General features: G+C 47.3%; 1 protein-coding gene across 1 annotated transcript in view; it reads left to right on the top strand.

Moving 5' to 3' along the window:
- The window catches only part of Myo1e (myosin IE), a 189,448-nt gene extending 171,327 nt beyond the window's left edge, over positions 1 to 18,121 (top strand). Inside the window, exons 24-28 of the mRNA XM_040740350.1 lie at positions 97 to 254; positions 612 to 704; positions 4,627 to 4,825; positions 15,855 to 16,024; positions 17,087 to 18,121. Of these exons, the coding sequence (XP_040596284.1) occupies positions 97 to 254; positions 612 to 704; positions 4,627 to 4,825; positions 15,855 to 16,024; positions 17,087 to 17,163 (697 nt within the window). The 3' untranslated portion in view covers positions 17,164 to 18,121. The remainder of the gene's footprint in view (positions 1 to 96; positions 255 to 611; positions 705 to 4,626; positions 4,826 to 15,854; positions 16,025 to 17,086) is intronic.
- Positions 18,122 to 18,330: the final 209 nt, after the last annotated feature.

Below are 18,330 nucleotides of genomic sequence, written 5' to 3' on the forward strand. Positions count from 1 at the left end.
CGTAGTTGTCACCATCTGGGAAGTAGCCGGTTCATGAGCACGGTTTTCTCACTAGTTCCTTCTGGCTTATAATTTTAATCAATGTGCTTGTCACAGCCTTGAACTGAAGTTAAAAAAGGAGAACTGGGGTCCCTGGAGTGCGGGAGGCTCCCGGCAAGTGCAGTTCCACCAAGGCTTCGGTGACCTGGCCATCCTCAAGCCCAGCAACAAAGTGCTGCAGGTCAGCATTGGACCTGGGCTGCCCAAGAACTCTCGTAAGTGTCCCCCAGGCCCCGCCTCCACTGGTGCCCTGCACTTGGCTCTTCTGTGCAGATCTGGGGACAAAGAGTCTATGTTTCTGCTGCTGGCTATGGTGGGGCTCTCCAGAGATACGGCACTGCAAACTAAAGCAGCATCAAAGAGAATGGGCAGGCTGAAGCATGCTACCTGTTTGTATACTTGTACACACTATACCTGGCATTCATGGCCTAGTTATATCTAAAGCAACTTGTTTGGTCTGATATAAAGACAAGAACCTGAATTTGGGGCTAATGAGATGACTCAGTGGGTAAACGTGCTTACCACCAAGCCTGATGACTTGAGTTGGATTCCTGGTTGCTTGTTTATTTCAGGCCCTACCAGAAGGAACACCATTCAAAGCAGAGGGTATTCTAGTGGAACAAAGAATGCCAATTACCCAATGAGAGCTGCCCCTGCTCCTCCAGGTAAGCCACGCTTGCGCCATGGAGAGGTACCAGTAAGTCTGGACCCACAACTTACAAAGGATGTTTGGAAAGCTAGAGAAATTCTTCAGCCTGACTTGAGTATCAAGCTCCAGCATCCACATAAAACGCTGGGCACTGTGGCGTGACTTGGAATCCCAGTGCTAGGAAGATAAAGACAGAGAAATTCTTGTTTGCTGCCTTACCTAATCAATGAGCCTTAGGCACTAGTGAGAGACTGTCTCAGGAAATAAGGTGTATGAAAAATAATTCATGAAGCTGACCTCTGACCTCCACATGCAAGTATACATACACAGGTACACACACACACACACACACACACACACACACACACACACACACACACACACTAAGGAAATAAAGAGTGAGTGTTTGGGAGGAAACCCATATGCTAGTGAATACACAGCAGCCAAACACATGACCCTAAAATTTAGGAAACAAAGTCAGTGAGCCCGCACTGCAGCAGAGTGAACAATCTGGGCTTCATTCCCCAGCTCTGTCACTTCCTAGGGCAGAGAGAGACAAACGAGTTCCTCTTCACCACAAGCAGAATGCTGCTGGTTTTATGATGCCAGATAATTGCCTTGATTGGCCCAGGAGTGTTCTGGGTATCCACCCACCAGCACCAGGTTCCAGCCGCATACTGTAGCAGTGGTTCATAACTACTTAATGGCCTGGTGAATTAATAGAAAAACATCTGTTCTTAGTGAAATGAAACCCATGAGACATCTCTAATGTAAAATAATATCCGAGAGAATTACAAAATGTTACAAAAGCCTTTTGGGCCCTTGTTTCATATTTTTCAGCTTGTTGTTTGGTTTCTAAGACAGGGTCTTCTGGGCATGGTGGGGTGCACATTCAATCCTAGCTCTTAGGAGGCAGAGGCGGGTGGATCTCTGTGAGTTGGAAGCCAGCCTGGTCTACATAGTGAGTTCCAGGACAGCAGGGGCTACACTTTGTAGAGAAACCCTGTTTCAAAAAATAAAAGCAGGTTCTCACTATGTAGTTCTGACTGTTCTGGAACTCAATAAGTAGATCAGGCTGGCCTCCAACTCAGAGATCTATCTGCCTCTGCCTTGGAACACTGGGATTAAAGATGTGAATGACCCAGCATTTCTGTTTTTAAAGAGGGTTTTATAGCCCAATCTGTCCTCAGCTTGACTGTGTTGCTGAGCATGGCCTCGAGTTTCTGACTTTCCTCCTGCCTCTGCCTCCAGAGTTACTGGCATGGACAGCAATAAATACCCAGTTTGTGTGACACTGAGGCTTGAACCCAGGGCTTTGTGCATGCTAGACAAATGCCCTGCCAACTGAGCTACCTCCCCAGTCCCCACACTTTCCAGTAGTTAAATTAAAACAAGTCTCCATCACTCACGAAGTTCAGACCGTAAGATGCTGTCCTCAGAGTAGGCTATTAGTCATTTCAGTATAGGTCTGAACAGGTCAATGCCTCAGTGTCCAGGATTCCAAGCCATTCTTGAATCTCCTCCCCTGGGATCTCACACTTGTACTCTAAGCAGGAACACTGCCCAGCAGTGAGAAATGAGTTCGCCTCTCTTTTAGAATCTCAGTCCTACCTTAGCCCAGATCTCTTTCCTCTTTTTTTTTTCTTTAACCCCTGGGGAGCATCCAAGCTCAGAGGGACCCCAGAGAAGCAGGGTTCACACATACTGTGTTACTGTTTAGAGCTGGCCTCCTGCAGGACCACCTGGACACTCCTTTGCCTCAGCTCTGGCTGGAGTATCCTCTAACCGAATCAGCCCACAGTGACCTTGAACATAGCCTCGACTTCTAAAATAGTTCCACATCAGTCAAATGAGGAATTAACCCAAGTCCATTAAAACAGCACTTCTCAAAAGATCTATAAAAGTGATGACCAGAACTTTATATTCCTTGGGTTTGTTTATTTATTGGAGGTGGGTGTTGGGGGAAGTGTGGGGGTGTGTGCACAGGGCTTGTGCGATTGTTGGTGGTTTGCAGGTGGAAATGGAGAAGGGGTGCACATATATGTTATACACATACATGTAGAGGCCAGAGGCCAACTTCAAGTGTTGATTCTTGGGAACGATGTACCATAGTTTTTGTTCTGTTTTGGAGACAAGATCTCTCTAAATAGCCCTTGCTGTCCTGGAACTCACTCTGTAAACCAGGTTGGCCTTGAACTCACAGATATCTACCCTCCTCTGCCTCCCAAGTGCTGGGATTAAAGGCGTGTGTACTACCATCAGGCCACACAGAGTCTCTTCCTAAGGCCTGAGGTTAGGCTGACCTGGGTGCCTGCCCAGCCACAGGGATTCTCCTGTTACCATCTCCCCAGTGCTGGGGCTAACAACATGAGCCACCACACCTGACTTTTAGTGTGGGTGCTGGGGATTGAACTCATGTCCTCATACTTGCAAGGCAGCTGAGCTACCTCCTGAACCCTCAGTTCCTTTGAATTTTAAAAAGTTTCCCAGCCTATCACAAACCACACTTTTATGAAATGTAATAAAAATGAATCTGTAGAACAATGAAATCTGAAAAACACATATAACACAAGCCAAATTTTATTATTAATTTTAACAGGCATAAAATATATCTGCTGAGTGCTTATTCTCAGTCTCTGAACTCAGTGTGGACAAATGAGTCTCTGGTGACATGGGGACACTCCCCTACTTTTCTTTGCCCTAGGAAACACTCCACTCTAACATACTCCTTTCCTCTCCTTAGCACTCTGGGCAGGGAGTGGGGCCTCGATGTCCTCCCCAATCCCAGATGCTACAGGAAGCCCTTCAAATTCTTATTCACTGGGTCAGATGAGGAGAAAGTGTTATTTGTCTCAAGCATCTAGTTTCCATTCAGCCTGGAGCCTGTGGGAGGAAATGGCAGGTTGGATGAAAAGCCATACTTCTAAATGCTCTGCCCTAGAACACTACCATTAGAATAGGAACTTGCCTCACTGTTGCCGGGGAGGGGAAGTTCACCTGGCCCTTTAGAAGGGTGCCGAGAAATGAGTATCAGAGCTGGAAGAAAGCAGGGAAGTGCTGGACCAGTCTCCTTGCCCTTTAATGAAGAAGCTGACCTGAAAGATTACAATACTTGCTCCAAACCAATGTGGTTTTCAGAGCCAGAACTGAGTCTCTGAGCCTTGGCTGCTCCATTGCTGAATTCTGCAGTTTTCTGGCCTGCCTACTGAAGTGGGCCTCGTTTTCCACTCTGCCTGGTGTGTCCACAGGAAGGGAGACAGGGCTACTTCATACATGGCAAGGAGTAATGATGCCCTCATGATTGACAGCCCACGCCACCATCCATCCATGACTCACTGGCTAATGCAACTTTGGAGATCTTAGCTAGAAGTCACATTTGTGTACACAGAACTCACTTCATCTACTTGATCTAGCTGGGTGGCTGCATTTCCCTCGCCTATGTGAAGGGTTTCCCCGCTTCACACAGCAGTTTTCAACCAAGGACACCTGAGACTGACTCCTTAAAAATGATTGTCCAACTATTTAACCCACTGCCCACTGTCCTCCTGAGTCATGACCGCATGGACCCAAAAATGGCTTGCCAGCTAGCTGCAAGCTCAGCTTGCTCTGACTGTGGACTTGAACCCAGATATCTAGAAATTCTATTGCCACATTCAACAAGCTCAGCTGAGGCGCTTCCTAACCAGGTGACATTTGTGCTATCATGTTATAGTCCCCAAATACAATCTGATTCATCAGTTATACCTCAGTAAAGTTAGGAGGAAAATAGTGTATTAACTTTCTTACAATAGATTACCAGTAGTGATGTTTTCAGATGGGAAAACTGAGGTCCAGAGTTGTGAAGTTGCTTGCCTTCAGCTACTTATAATGGAATAAGTATGAAGGACCTTTTGGCAAAGCATCAGAAATTGACATTGTTTCTTCTTTTGCCTCTCTAGGATGCCATCAAAATGGAGTCATCAGAAACCAGTTTGTGCCTCCTCATGCTCCTGGAAACCAGAGGTCCAATCAGAAAACCCTGTACACCTCTATGGCCCGCCCACCTTTGCCACGGCAACAGTCCACAGGCTCAGACCGATTGTCACAGACACCAGAGAGCCTGGATTTCCTCAAGGTCCCAGATCAGGGTGCTGCTGGGTAAGACTTCCCATGTCTTGTGGTAAAGTCAGTGAACTCTACTCCACCAATCATGCAGACAGTTCAGGCACTCTGTGAACTCTGATTTCTGAAGTTTAGTTTTCTACCCAAGTGCTGTAATCTAGGACCCATGGCTGTCTCCTGGGAAGGGGCTTACCTTGGAAATATCATCAGCACGTGGTCTCAGCTGCAAGAATCTCCTAGTGAGTGATCTTTATGTTTTCCTCTAGTGTAGTTGAAGAGTGATAGTTGTTTGTTTTATTACTTGTATCTGTGCCTTCAGTTGCATAAATGGAACAATTCATAGTCTTAGCAACATTTAGTATAGGATATCAAGGTCTGGGAAGAAATGGCTCAGCAATTAAGAACACTTGCTCTTTTTGTAGAGGACCTGGGTTCTGTTGCCAACACACACACACACACACACACACACACACACACACACACACACACACACACACACGCCAGCTTATGACTGTTATATGACAAAACATTTCCTGGGGAAATGTAACACACATGTCTACTCCCCTCCAGATAGGGATCCCACAACATGCCAAAGTATGGATACCACTACAGTCTAACTTGACAAAGCAATGAGTTTTATTGGGGTTATTTACAGGGCTAGGGGTGAGGGGTTACTTACAGAAGCAGAAATGGCTCACAGACAACTGTGTCACCAAGGCCCACCCCAACATGGGTGACAGCTCACAAACCTGGAGCTCGCCTGCAGGCAGCTCAGCAGGTTACAGAGTGTCCTTTACAAGTGTCTCTGGTCTAAACCTCATCCGGGCAGGTTGGCTGGCTTCTGCTTCTTCCGGGCAGCTAGTCTGGTCGCAGAGTCTTTGTAGCTTTTCTGAGAGTTGTCTTGGCCTCTCAGCTCCTCTGGGTCTTCTAGGTAGCTCTGCTCCCATCTCAGAGTCTTCTTTGCAGCTCAGCTCTCTTTAGCCTGAGGGACTCTCAATTTATATTGTTTATATTGGCAGGGAGGGCCACAGTGAATCTGGTCAGTTTCAGGGACTTCCTGAAGCTACCTTGAGCTGTTTGCCTTCCTGTTGAAGGAGCTTCCCTTCAGGATGGAATGTTTCAACCTGAGAGCAAACTGTTACACAGCAGTGACAACAGTGACCCTTTCACTCCAGCTTCAGATCTGCCACACCCCTCTGGCTTGCACCTGCACCAGGACATAATGTGGTGTGCATAGACAGACACACACATACACACCTGACATAATGTGGTTCATGCATACACACACACACACACACAAATAAAAATAAGTATGTTTCCATAAATATTTCAAAAGCATCCAATCCTCATGTCCTATTAGATGGGATTGTCTAAGCCTATCCATCCTGAAAGCTCCACAAGAACCTGTGCCTCTCTGGGAGAGAAGGAACCAGGCTGTTCAGCCTGAAGAAGGGAACACCCTGCAACTGTGTGTAGCTAGTTGACTTTGAAAGGGCACACAGTTAGAGACAGGAAGGAGACCCTGCCTATGTGGTCCCAGAGAATGCACTGAAGTCAGGGGCAAGACCAGTGAGGGATCTCTGCCAGGAGGTATAGTTGGCACCCAGTGAAAGAAATATCCCCTAGCCCCTCAATAATCATCATGATGGTTAAGCAACTACTAAGTTGTCTTCTACATACAGGTACCATGCTAAGCATATAATGTATATTATACTTCTAACATGCCTGTGAGCATGATGGTATGACATCAGTCTATACAAAGAAACTGAAGCTCAGGAAAGGCGAGGGGCAAGTTTAAAATAAAGTGTCGTTGTCAGCTTGGCCCTTCTGCCTAGGGTTGGTACCACGCAAAGTAGACTAAGCTCTCCCACATCTATTATTATTATTATTATTATTATTATTATTATTATTATTATTTGGTCTTTCGAGACAGGGTTTCTCTGTATTGTTTTAGAGGCTGTCCTGGAACTGGCTCTGTAGACCAGGCTGATCTCGAACTCACAGAGATCCACCTGCCTCTGCCTCCTGAGTACTGGGATTAAAGGCATGCGCCACCATCTCCCGGCATCATCCACTTTCTTACCACCTTATTATTTGAGATATTGTCTCTTGCTGAGCCTAGAGCTCACTGATTGGCTAGGCAGCCTCATCAATCCTCCTCTCTCCACCTCCCCAGAGCTGGGATTACAGGCACACACTGCCCCATCCAGCCTTTCGTGTGGGTGCTGGTTATCTGAACTCAGGTCCTCATGCTCATGTAGCAAGCCAAGTACCAACTGAGCCGTCTTCCCAGTTACATTTCTACCAAGTTCCCAGACGATGCTGATGCCATTCATCCCAGGAAGGACCACATGGTGCACAGAAATCTAGAGGGCAACTGGTGTCCTATTGATATGCTTCATGGAGTGGTGGGTTGGGAAGGTACTGCTGAGGTAGTGGGCTTTTCACTCCACCCAGATGCTATTCATATGCGCTAGCATCACTAAAACAGTCCTGAGTTTGCTCCTGGGCCCCGTTTTGTGTTCCAAAGTAGACAGGGGATTATAAGCAGCCACCCTCCAAGTCTCCTCGCTCTGTCTGCTGGCTTCCTATTTGCTTTGGTTTTGGCAAGCAACACCATCTTTTCAGCCTGTCTTGCAAGTTGCAGACTTGCATATGGGCCAGCTGGGAGCATCTGTCAGCCAAAAGTAGGAGCGCTGGGTCTTCACCAAAGCTGCTCCCTTCCAGCCCTGTTGAAGTCGTATCACACCTTCCCGTGCCTCCAGGCCCTGGTTCTGGGTACACATGGTGCCACCTGGGAGACTAGCTGGGAGGCCAGGAGGAAGGACAGCTTCACAACTGTCCCACAGGCAACTCGATTTTCCTGTCTGCTGCACGTATACTCTGACATTAGCATACTAAGTCCAGTAGCTACAAGAATTCTAGCCAGTCTTCTCATTACACACCTAGACATGCTTCGTAGACAGTCCTTAAAAAGTAGGAACTTAGCTGAGCATGGTGGCTCCTGCCTTCAATTCCAGCCCTTGGGAGGCTGGGGCAAAAGGATCATTATACTTTGAGTTCCAGGCCAACTTCAGCTAAAGACAGAGACTATGTCTCTAAAGAAAGAAAGGAAAACACAAGGAAGTAGGGAAGGGGGGAAGGTACGGGGGAGAGATGGTTCAGTGGTTATGAACACCAGCTGCGTTCACAGATGACCTACGTTTAGTTCCCAGCCCTCACAGCCCCATTAACTCATCTAGGGTGATTAGACACCCTCTTTTGGCTTCTGGGGCACTGCACTTGTGGTGAACATACATAAAACACACAGGCACATAAAATAAAGATAAATACTTTTTCTAAAAAAACAAACAAAAAGGGGAGTAGGAAGTAGGAACCTAGCATTTGTTTTCTACAACACAAACTTGAAAATTCAGTTTCTGATGTGGCAGAGAACTTGGCTGTGGCATTTCAGGAGTCTCGTGGTTACCTAAATTTTACAGTTTCTCTTTGCCAAACTCATAGAGAGTTTGAAGCTCATAGAGAAGCCCAAACTTGTACTTTCTCCCTAGACATGGAGATTCCTATTGAGACCAAAGTGCCAAAGGCTCGCCTTGAATCTACCAGCCTAGAACTGGACCACCAACTCCCTCCCAGTCCTCCACATCCTGGGCTTATCTTCCCTTTCCTCCTCTCCCTTCGATGTTCTTTTTCTTCACAGACACATTTTGTACAGCCTTCATTTCTTTTGGATCTTGTACCCTGGCTGACACCAAATGGTGTCATTAGTGTAGGAAAAGGGACCAGTCAAAGAAACACACCCTGAGCAGAGCCAAAGAAACACACTTTGGCCCTGCAACCAGAACCAAAGAAATGTACCCTGACCCTGAAACCAGTGCCAAAAAAATACACTTTGTCCCCAGAATCAGAGCCAAATCTGACCCTAATCCTGTGCAGAAAACTAACCAATCCTCGAGCAGGAGCTCTAACCAATGTGAGCTCAGCATTGAAATCTGACCAGTCCCTACCCTGGAAAAACTTACCCTGCCCCCAAAAATTCCTATATAAACCCTGTGTATGTTCAGCTTGGCTGGTCCAGCTGCCTTCCAATAAACCACTTTGACCAGTTTTGGGTGAAGATCTTCTTTTGGGGTGGAACAAAGGCGATCCTGGGCAGAGCAGAGCGAGCAGGGCTGTAACACTTCTGCTGGGGAAACCTTCCCTTGGCAGAGCTCCCCTCTCTAAGCAGAGCTGATACACTTGGGAAGCCTTTCCCTGAGGCAGGGCTGTAAGCAGCTAAGCTCACTGCAACCTGTGGTAGTCCTTGGCTCCCGAGCTCCAGGATACCTTTCCACCTGAGCTGTGTAACACTCAATATTCTGACTCCCGAGTTCCAGAATACCTGTCCCACCCGATCTGTCTGAAACGCTTACAATTAGCACCTTAGGTTTGTTCAGGAAAGTGTCAGTTAATTTCCATTTAGCCAGTTGGTTTGGGAGAGAGCAAGAAGTTCACTAAATTTTCATTCCAACAAAATATTGTCTGTCTGTCTGTCTCCTCCCCTCCTCCTCTTTGTCCTGTTCTTTATACTTTTTCTGTAATGTTGGGGACCCTACACATGCTAAGCAAGTACTTTACCACTGAGCTACATCATCGTCAGCCCTCATCCCATGCCATCACATCATTCTCCAGATGACACTAAGCTTAGTGATACTGCCAGGGTAAATGTATGTCCTGATTTGTTTTCCAGTCATGGCAGTGCACACTTTAATCCCAGCACCCAGAAGGCAGAGGCAGGTGATCTCTGTGAGTTTCAGGCCAGCCTGGTCTACAGAGTGAGATAGTGCGCTCCAGGCCAGCCAGGGCTATATCGTGAGACCTGTCTCAAAAGATCCGCCCTGCTTCTCAAGGGAAGAAGGCAGACTCTGCAACACTCACCGAAGCAGCCACTCCCCCCCATCTTCACACTGATTCTATCCACCCTTGACCTGGCCATCCAGTGTGCCGACAGCTTTTCCCCTGGTCACTGTAATGGGATCTGCCTACAGGCCGCTGTGGAAGAACTGAAGCCAAGACTGGAAATGTCTGTTGCTGCTTTTAGTCCTGTGTTCTGTTTCACGAGAGAATGGCTATAGGGGCTTCCAAAGATGCTTCAGAGGTTAAGCCAACTAGAAGTCAGGGAAACAGGAATAGGGCAGGTGCTGGGTGGCAGGGCTTCCCTCCGTGCAGCAAAGGAAGATTAGCTAGGAAGCTGTAAGTGCTGCCTGGGTGTCTCCTGTCAGGCAGGACTCTCCTAATGCAGTCATATTTTCAAAAGGCTTAAAATTTCCAGCAAGTGTCCAATAGCAATAGTCTCAACCTACAGTCTACAGGAGCAGCCAGAACCTGGCCCAAGCCAACTCCAGGCCTTAAGAATTCCTGGCACCCGCTTTCATACTTCCAGTAATGTCTATGGTTTCAACCTTTGGAGCAGAACGTGATTTTTAAAGCCAATACAATAAGACTCTATTCTTCTCCTTCTTGGAAATTCAAGACCCAAATTTCACATCTGCAGAACAAATGCAGTGATATTGAAAAGCTTAAGCCCAGCTCTCCCTGGCACACCCACCTTGGGAATGACGGGAACTGCTCAGAAGGTTCACAGAAAGTGGTGTAGCGCGGTTGGAAGGGCTGGGCATGAGCCTAGCTCCTTTGTCAGTTCCTTTTACCTTCATTCATCAAACATGTAGTGAGCCATGCTTGTCGGGCAGCTCATGCCTGTCGCTTAACCTGCGTGCCTTGGTGTTTTCCTATGTATAATGGGGAGAGTGAGTTGCCAATAACTGAGGTGACTCAACAGGGAAGAGTATTTGTCACCAAGCCTGAGGACTGGTGTTTGATCCCCAGGGCCCACGTGATAGGAGAGAACAGACCCTCTGACTTCCACACACACAAGCCCTGGCAAGCTTATACACCCTGGAAAATTGATTATTTAAACCTTTAAAAATGGATAATGAATGAAAAGCCCACTTTTCTGGGTTTTCTTAAAGATTATAGAAGGACTAAATGTATAAGAAAGCACAATGCAACTTGAGTTGGGGGGAGCTGTTTTTCTGTGGTTGTAGGGGTCAAGGTCAGAATCTCACACATTCTAAGCAAATTCTCTACCGTGCTCTTTTGCATTTGCTCCTAGGAAGCCAGGCAGGGGAACACTCCCTAGCACACTGTGGACTGTCGTGCAGTGATGGTACAGAGCAGAGGCAGGGCACACCGACACAGGGATGCTGCAGCTGTCCCTAGACACAGAAACCAATAGGGACAACTTAAAGCCACAAATTCCTTCTTGCTGTAAGCTCCATGTGCCTCATAGAACAACCTCATCACTGATCAGCATCACACCCACATCCTATGGACCAGGGCAGGGGCATCAAGTAGTCCTCAGTTTAGAGGTGATTGATGCCAGTTAGGTTTTCTGATCTCAGGAGAATCGCCCAGCTCTATGAGGCCCTAAATGTCAACTGGCATTGATCTCAGTGCCTGCATGATAGTCTTCCCAAGCCACTAATGAAGGATTCACCTTGCAGGGTAATTTCTCAGCATGCAACTCAGATGTGCTGTGCATATGTCCTTAGGAAAAATGAGTTGCATTCTGGGTTATAGTGTGATTCTACTTGAGCAAAATGCCCTTCAGACAGAGAGAGAGAGAGAGAGAGAGAGAGAGAGAGAGTCCATTTCTTCATACATTCATAGTTAAGGGACAACGTGAGTATGCAAATTGCCTGAACTTAAGGGGTCCATCAAGTCACAACAGGAAAGCTAAGTTTCTTTGTGCAAAAATTCCATATGGGGGCCAGTGAGATGGCTTAGCTGTTAAGAGCCCTTGCTGCTCTTCCTGAGAACCTGAGTTTTATTCTTAGCACTCATCCAGCAGCTCACAAGCCTCTGTATTCCATTTCCAGAGTACCCAATGCCCTCTTGGCTTTCAAGAGCACCAGGCACACACATGGTACACAGGCATACATGCAGACAAGACACCCATATACATAAATTTTTTAAAAACTTAAATATAGCAATAGCAGGATGGTTCAGCGGGTAAATGTGCTTGCTACCAAGCCTGTTGACCTGACTCCAGTCTCCTGGATCCCCTTGGTGGAATAAGAAAACCAATGCCAGCAAACTGCCCTTAGACCTCCACAAATGCTATGGTATGTATCTCCTCAACACATGCGCGCGCACGCGCACACACACACACACACACACACAAATAATACAAAAATTTTTCAATTAGGAAAATTACATATATTCAGGTGCTAGATTTGTTTGGTAGTGTAAGTCTCATAGCTATATACTAACGTTTGTCTGCACAGATACAGACAGGCCCATAAATAAAGTAAACTTTGGCCATTGCAATATCAGCAGGGATAGAAGCTTTATTGCTAGACTGATACTCTCACTACAGTCAGTCCCCATTCTCCCAGTGAAGGATCTGCCTTTATAACATGATTTCAATCCTGGAACCGGGGCGGGACATAATTAGAAATACAAACAGCACAAAATAGCAGAGGGGACAAAATTACCCAAACCTTGTACAGCCAGTTCAGAACAAGTGGAGAGAAAGCCTGCTGCTTTTTTTTATTTGATTTCTGATACCTGATTTGTCTGAGTCTGGCCTTGAGCTCACAGAGATTTTCCTGCCTCTGCCTGCTGGGTGCCAGAATTACCTCGGGAAAGCGTTTTCATTTTTATCTTAGTTTATGTGTATAGGTGTTTTACCTAGGTGTCTATGCACTATATGTGTGCCTGGTACCCTCAAAAGCCGGAGGAGAGTGTCAGATCCCTAGGAACTAGAGTCACAGACAGTTGTGAATCAACATGTGGGTGCTGGGAACCAACCCAGGGTTCTCTGCCAGAATAGCAGATGCAGGCTGGAGAGATGGCTCAGCAGTTAAGGGCACTGACTGCTCTTCCTGAGGTCCTGAGTTCAATTTCCCAGCAACCACATGGTGGCTCACAAACATCTGTAATGAGGTCTGGTGCCCTTTTCTGGTGTTGGTGTACAGGCAAACAACATGCACATAGAGCACTGTATACATAATAAATAAAAAAATCTGTAAGAACTCTCCAGCTGCACTCGGGAGGCAGAGGCAGGGGGATCTCTGTGAGTTCGAGGCCAGCCTGGTCTACAGAGTGAGTTTCAGGACAGCCTCCAAAACAATACAGAGAAACGCTGTCTCGAAAAACCAAAAAAAAAAAAAAATTCTCCAGCTTCAGAAAGAACTCTCCAGCTTCAGGAGAGCATTTTCAGATGAGGATGAATTTGGGTTATTATTATTATTGGAAGGGTCTCCCAAGCAGTGACATATGGGTGAGCAATGGAACTGGGCAAAAGTGCCTGAATTGCAACAGTTTGCCAGTTCCTTTGTCACCTTGACATAAGCTAAGCTTGTCTGGGAAGATGGGCCTCAACTGAGGAATTACCTCCACCAGATTTACCTGTGGGCAAGTGTCTGGAACATCTTCTTGTTTTATGACTGATGTGGACAGGGCTACCCCTAGGCCCTGGGTTGTGTAAGAAAGCAAGTGAACACACTAGTAAGCAGTATTCTTCCATGGTCTTTGCTCAGACCCTGCCTTGAGTTCTGCCCTGACTTCCCTTTGTAGATGAACTGTAACCAGGACAAGCAAGCCAAAAGTCTCCAAGTCACTTTGGTCAGTGTTTTATGGGCAGCAATAGGAAGCAAACTAAGACATGTGGTAAACACACGCACCATGGCCATATGTCAGGCCTCGACGTGGCTACACTGAAGGGGGCGTGATTGGCAGTCACACCGAGTTAACAGTGTTTCCATTTCACATCAGTAAGAGACTCTTGTAACCTCCAGAACAGAGACAGAAAACCGGTTCTAAAGGGACGAAGCTTGTATGTGTATTTCCTTTGCTATTTAATTAAGTTTGTAAGATTTAATTTCCAATGACTGTGTTTCACAAGTAGTTGACACAGTTCCTGGAAGTCTGAGCCATCAGTTCCGATGGGGACTGAGCCAGCTCTGCTCGGGGGCCCTTCTGCACTGAGTTGGCAGTCACCCTGGCTGAGAGTGGCCAGCTCCTAGTACCTAGAAGACCTCATTAGCCAATTTCTGGCAGTGTGTTGAAAGCCATTGGTTCTTCATATCTATGATGAAGCATTGCCATCTAGTGATACAGAAGAGATTGGCTGCGTCTCCCAGGCTGTTGGGACTTTTGCTAAGCTACCCTGGGTAAGAGCTGTTGTGACTGGCTGTGCTCTGTGCTGCTTCCAGATCCCCAGTCCGCCAGGCCCTAGAGACAGTGGGCTCTTAGCGTAGACCTTCTTGTTCCCTAGCTGCACACTGAATTCAGGTACAGACCCTGTCTCAAAACAGTAAAGGACATCAAAAAGACTCTGTGTAGCTACACGGAGGCAGATGTTTGAGCAATCCTCCTGCTTCCATTCTAACCCAGCTGCCCATGTAGATCGATTGTCTTATCTTCCCACGCCATCCCTCAGGGGGACTTCCATGGAAGAGTGTGTGCTGTACCCCAATATCCTTGAATACCCCCATCTGCCCACACCAGACTTCATCACTCTGCCCTTTGGATGCAGGAACCTGAATTTCCTTATACAAGTATTTGGGGGCGGGGCTTGCGAACCCAGGTGTATGTGGGCATCTGTGCGTGTAAACTGCCCACCATGCCCCGCGAATTTTCAGGTTGCAGGCTTCCTCTATCTTTCCTGGGGTGTTTGACCCATCACATCCCTCTGTCCCCCACTTCTTGTTGCTGAGAAATCAAACGTTAGCCCCGGCTCAGGGCTCTTCTAACCAAGTGCTGGCACATGCCCAGTATATATAGGTGATTAATCAAAGGCTTGCTGGCTGGCCAGGAGCAAGCGCTCCTCAGAGAAGGGTGATGTGCAGTGGATGCTGAGTGTGAAGTGATGTCATTGTGATGATCCATGGTTTAGTCTGTCAACAGCATCACAAAAGAGCTTTGTGTGATAGCCTGAGATGGAGAGCTGGAGTTGTCCTGGGGTTTGCTGCTTTCCCCAGGCCTGGGGACAGAGACCAGGCTCAGGGGCCTCACCCCCACCTGGTACCCAGTGCCCACCTGATGCAGCTAGTTCACACCTAGTGCACATCTGTCTGTCATCACAGGGACTCAGCAAGTACAGCCTCTTGAAAGCATGGCTCAAAATGGAGTGATGGGTCTGTCCATCAGGCTGTCCCCTTTGCCCTCTTCATATAGGTATTAGTAGATGTGGCTAGGCCTAGGAGACAGCAGCCCTTCCCATGTTGATACTTACCTCAGGCCCTTCTGTTTTTCATCACATTTATTTATTAGTGTGTTATGTGGGTACGCACATGTTGTGGTGTATGTGTAGAGGTCAGAGAACAATTTTTGAGAGTCAGTTCTTTCTTTCCACCACGTGGGGCTTGGGAATCAAACTCAGGTTGTCAGGCTTGGCAAAAAGTGCCTTTTCCCCATGGAGCCGTCTCATCCCCCCCCCCCCCCCCCAGACCCTTTTAGGAGAGTGCATAGTCTAAGTTCCCTTTGTAGGCTTTGCTTTGGGTTGGCCTTAAGCAAAGTGGGGGGGAAATGTTTTCTGACTTTCTCTGTCCTTTTTAAAAAGTGTTCTTTATAAGCATTCACAATAACTGTTACAGATGCAAGTTTCAAGAACTCGCTCATAGGACTGGGGATGTAGCCCAGTTAGGAAAACGCTTGCCTAGCATGCATGAGGCCATAAAGATGCGATGGTGCATGCCTGTAACCCCAGCCCTTGAGATGCGGAAACAGGAAGATCAGAAGAAGTTCAAGGCCATCCTTGGCTACATATCGAGTTTGAGGATAGCCTGGGGTACATGAGGTCCTGTCTGGAAAAGGAGCTCACTCAAAGGAACACGTTGAAATTACGCACCTTAGAAACACTGTAAATGGTGAATTGAGGCAGCGTAGTATAAAGGCTGGCAAGATTGAACTCAGCAGGTAAAGGTGCTTGAACTAGACAGTGTAGTCCCTGCTGCAGCCACCAAAACATACTGCCGCCTCCTGGTGGTGTCTGTCTCATATGGTCCTGCTCTCTCCACAGAGTCCGAAGACAAACAACCAGCCGGCCTCCCCCAGCAGGGGGCAGACCGAAGCCCCAACCTAAGCCCAAGCCTCAGGTGCCGCAGTGCAAGGCTTTGTATGCCTATGATGCTCAGGACACAGACGAACTCAGCTTCAATGCCAATGATGTTATTGATATTATTAAAGAAGGTAAGTGTGTGGCTGGCTTCAATCGCTTCCCAAAGAGCATGTCGGGAGTGCATGAGTTCTCTTAGCAGAAGTGTGTAGACCAAATGTTCCTCAACCTGTGGGTCACAAACCCTTTGAGGGTCAAATGGCCTTTTCACAGAGGTTGCAGATCAGGTATCCTGTATTTCATTATGATTCATAAAAGCAGCAAAATTACAGTTATACGTAGCAACAAAAATAATGTTACAGTTGGGGGTCACCACAACATGAAAAACTGTGTTTTAAAGGGTTGCAGCATTGGAACAGTTGAGAATCACTGGCGTAGACAGAGGGAAGCCAGGCCTCAAACTTTTCACAGTGTCAGGGCTTGAACCCAAGGCCTTGAGCATGCAAGGCCTGTGCCACTGGGCTGTGCTCTCAGTCCTCTTTTGACTTTTTGTTTTAGCATAGTCTCACTAAGTTATCTAGGCTGGTCTTGAACTCATGCTATAGCCAGGCACAAGTTTAGACTTTTGATCCTCCAGCCTCAGCTTCCCAAGTAATTGGGTTTATAGGCCTGGGCTCTCAGGCCCATTGAGACTTCTTTTTTAATGCCCTCTTTAAGGAAGGAGGGGTTATGTACAAGTGTGTATTCATGACATCATATTTACACACATGTGTGTGTGATGTGATACATCGAGTGTTCACACTCAGTTGGGGGAAAGTTCCCAGACAAATCCATATCAGTTCAGGTCAAGTTTTCCCACCTGATGAGTACCCAAAACCTTGCTTTTCAGAACTTTCTAAGTGCTGGGATAACAAGCATGTACCACCATATTGGTTCATGCAGTGCTGGAAATGGAACCCCAAGGCTTGCTTCATGCATAGCAGGAAAAGCACTGTATCAACCGGGCCATATCCTCAGCCCGAGAGCAGGTCGTCCATATGAGAAACCTTTTCACAACAAAGTAAAACACAGAAGGAAGAAACTGAATGGAACCAAGTCACCTGAGCCCACGGGAGCAGGGGTGAGGCTCTCACGCACCTGTACTTTTGCCTCCGCAGGGGTGAGGCTCTCACGCACCTGTACTTTTGCCTCCGCAGATCCTTCCGGCTGGTGGACGGGTAGACTACGAGGCAAGCAGGGCCTGTTTCCCAACAACTACGTCACTAAGATCTGAGGCACCCAGAAACTGACATGCAGGCAGAGGAGCTCCAGGCGTGGACTGGGGAGGGGACTTTCTGGGGACTCCCCTTCTGATCCACAGTGAACAAGGCCTGAAGCTATTCTGGCACCTTCCCCACGGAAGACACAGAAAAGCTTGGATTAGGGACAAGGAGTGTCACTCCATAAATGATCCTAAAAAGTAGCCTAATCCCCAGGAGTGCAAAAACAACTACCCACTAAGATTTATTTATTCTATTTAAATCTGGTGAGAGTAGCAGGGGCCCACTCGATCACTCTCAGTGTCTATCCCACAGCCCCTAGCTCACTCACCAGGCCCAGGGAACAGCGGGTGGCCACCCTTGACAAGTGCCTTTAGTTGAAGTGCACATTTCATTCATTCCTCTTGCACCTGACACATTCCTCTCTGCTGATCCTCCTTCAGGGAGGACCCGCCCCCTGGAGGCTGGACTTGGTGTGAACAGGCATCCTGTGTGAATGCCAAGGAGAGGCCGCTCTCAGAGCCCCCAGGAGCCAGGGCCACTAAGACTGCTGGTGGGGAAGTGGCTGGATGCCAGCCTGATGGTCTTGCTTTCTCTTGGTCTTTGGTTGTAATATGGCTGGCCCATGTTGGTTTTATGTTTTAATGCTGTGCTTATAATAAGAAAGATCTTTTCCCCCCAAGCTGTACATTTATAAAAAGTGATCTATACTGTATATAGAAAAATCTAGAAGCACGTATGAATGCAGCAGGTAGTATTCCACTGTACCCATTCATGAAGGTAGGTTTTATTACAGGACTCGCACCAGGTACTTACAGATGCGCCCTCTCCTCTTCGCCTACAGAAACAGTCACTGCATTCCTGCACAGCCCCGCAGACCTCCCCCCTTATCTTTTCCCTGTAGGTAATTCTCCTGTGACCCCTCTGCCACCCTCCCCTACCTCCTAAATAAACGTAAAGGAATCAGTGAAATGCCTTGTTCTTTCATGACATTTATTATGGGTTATAATCTCCCCACCCCCCCAAAAAAGGGGGTACAGTGGTACCCACTATGGATTTCTCCAGTTTCTGTGACTGGAACAAATACCTGGGACAAGCAGCTTGTGGGCAGGAAAGCTTAATTTCAGCTTATGGTGTAAGAGGTCTCTGTTCATGCTCCCGATCCTGGAAGTCTAACAGGA

Source organism: Mesocricetus auratus, unplaced genomic scaffold (genome assembly GCF_017639785.1).
Source record: "Mesocricetus auratus isolate SY011 unplaced genomic scaffold, BCM_Maur_2.0 Super-Scaffold_100691, whole genome shotgun sequence".
NCBI classification, from domain to species: Eukaryota; Metazoa; Chordata; class Mammalia; order Rodentia; family Cricetidae; genus Mesocricetus; species Mesocricetus auratus.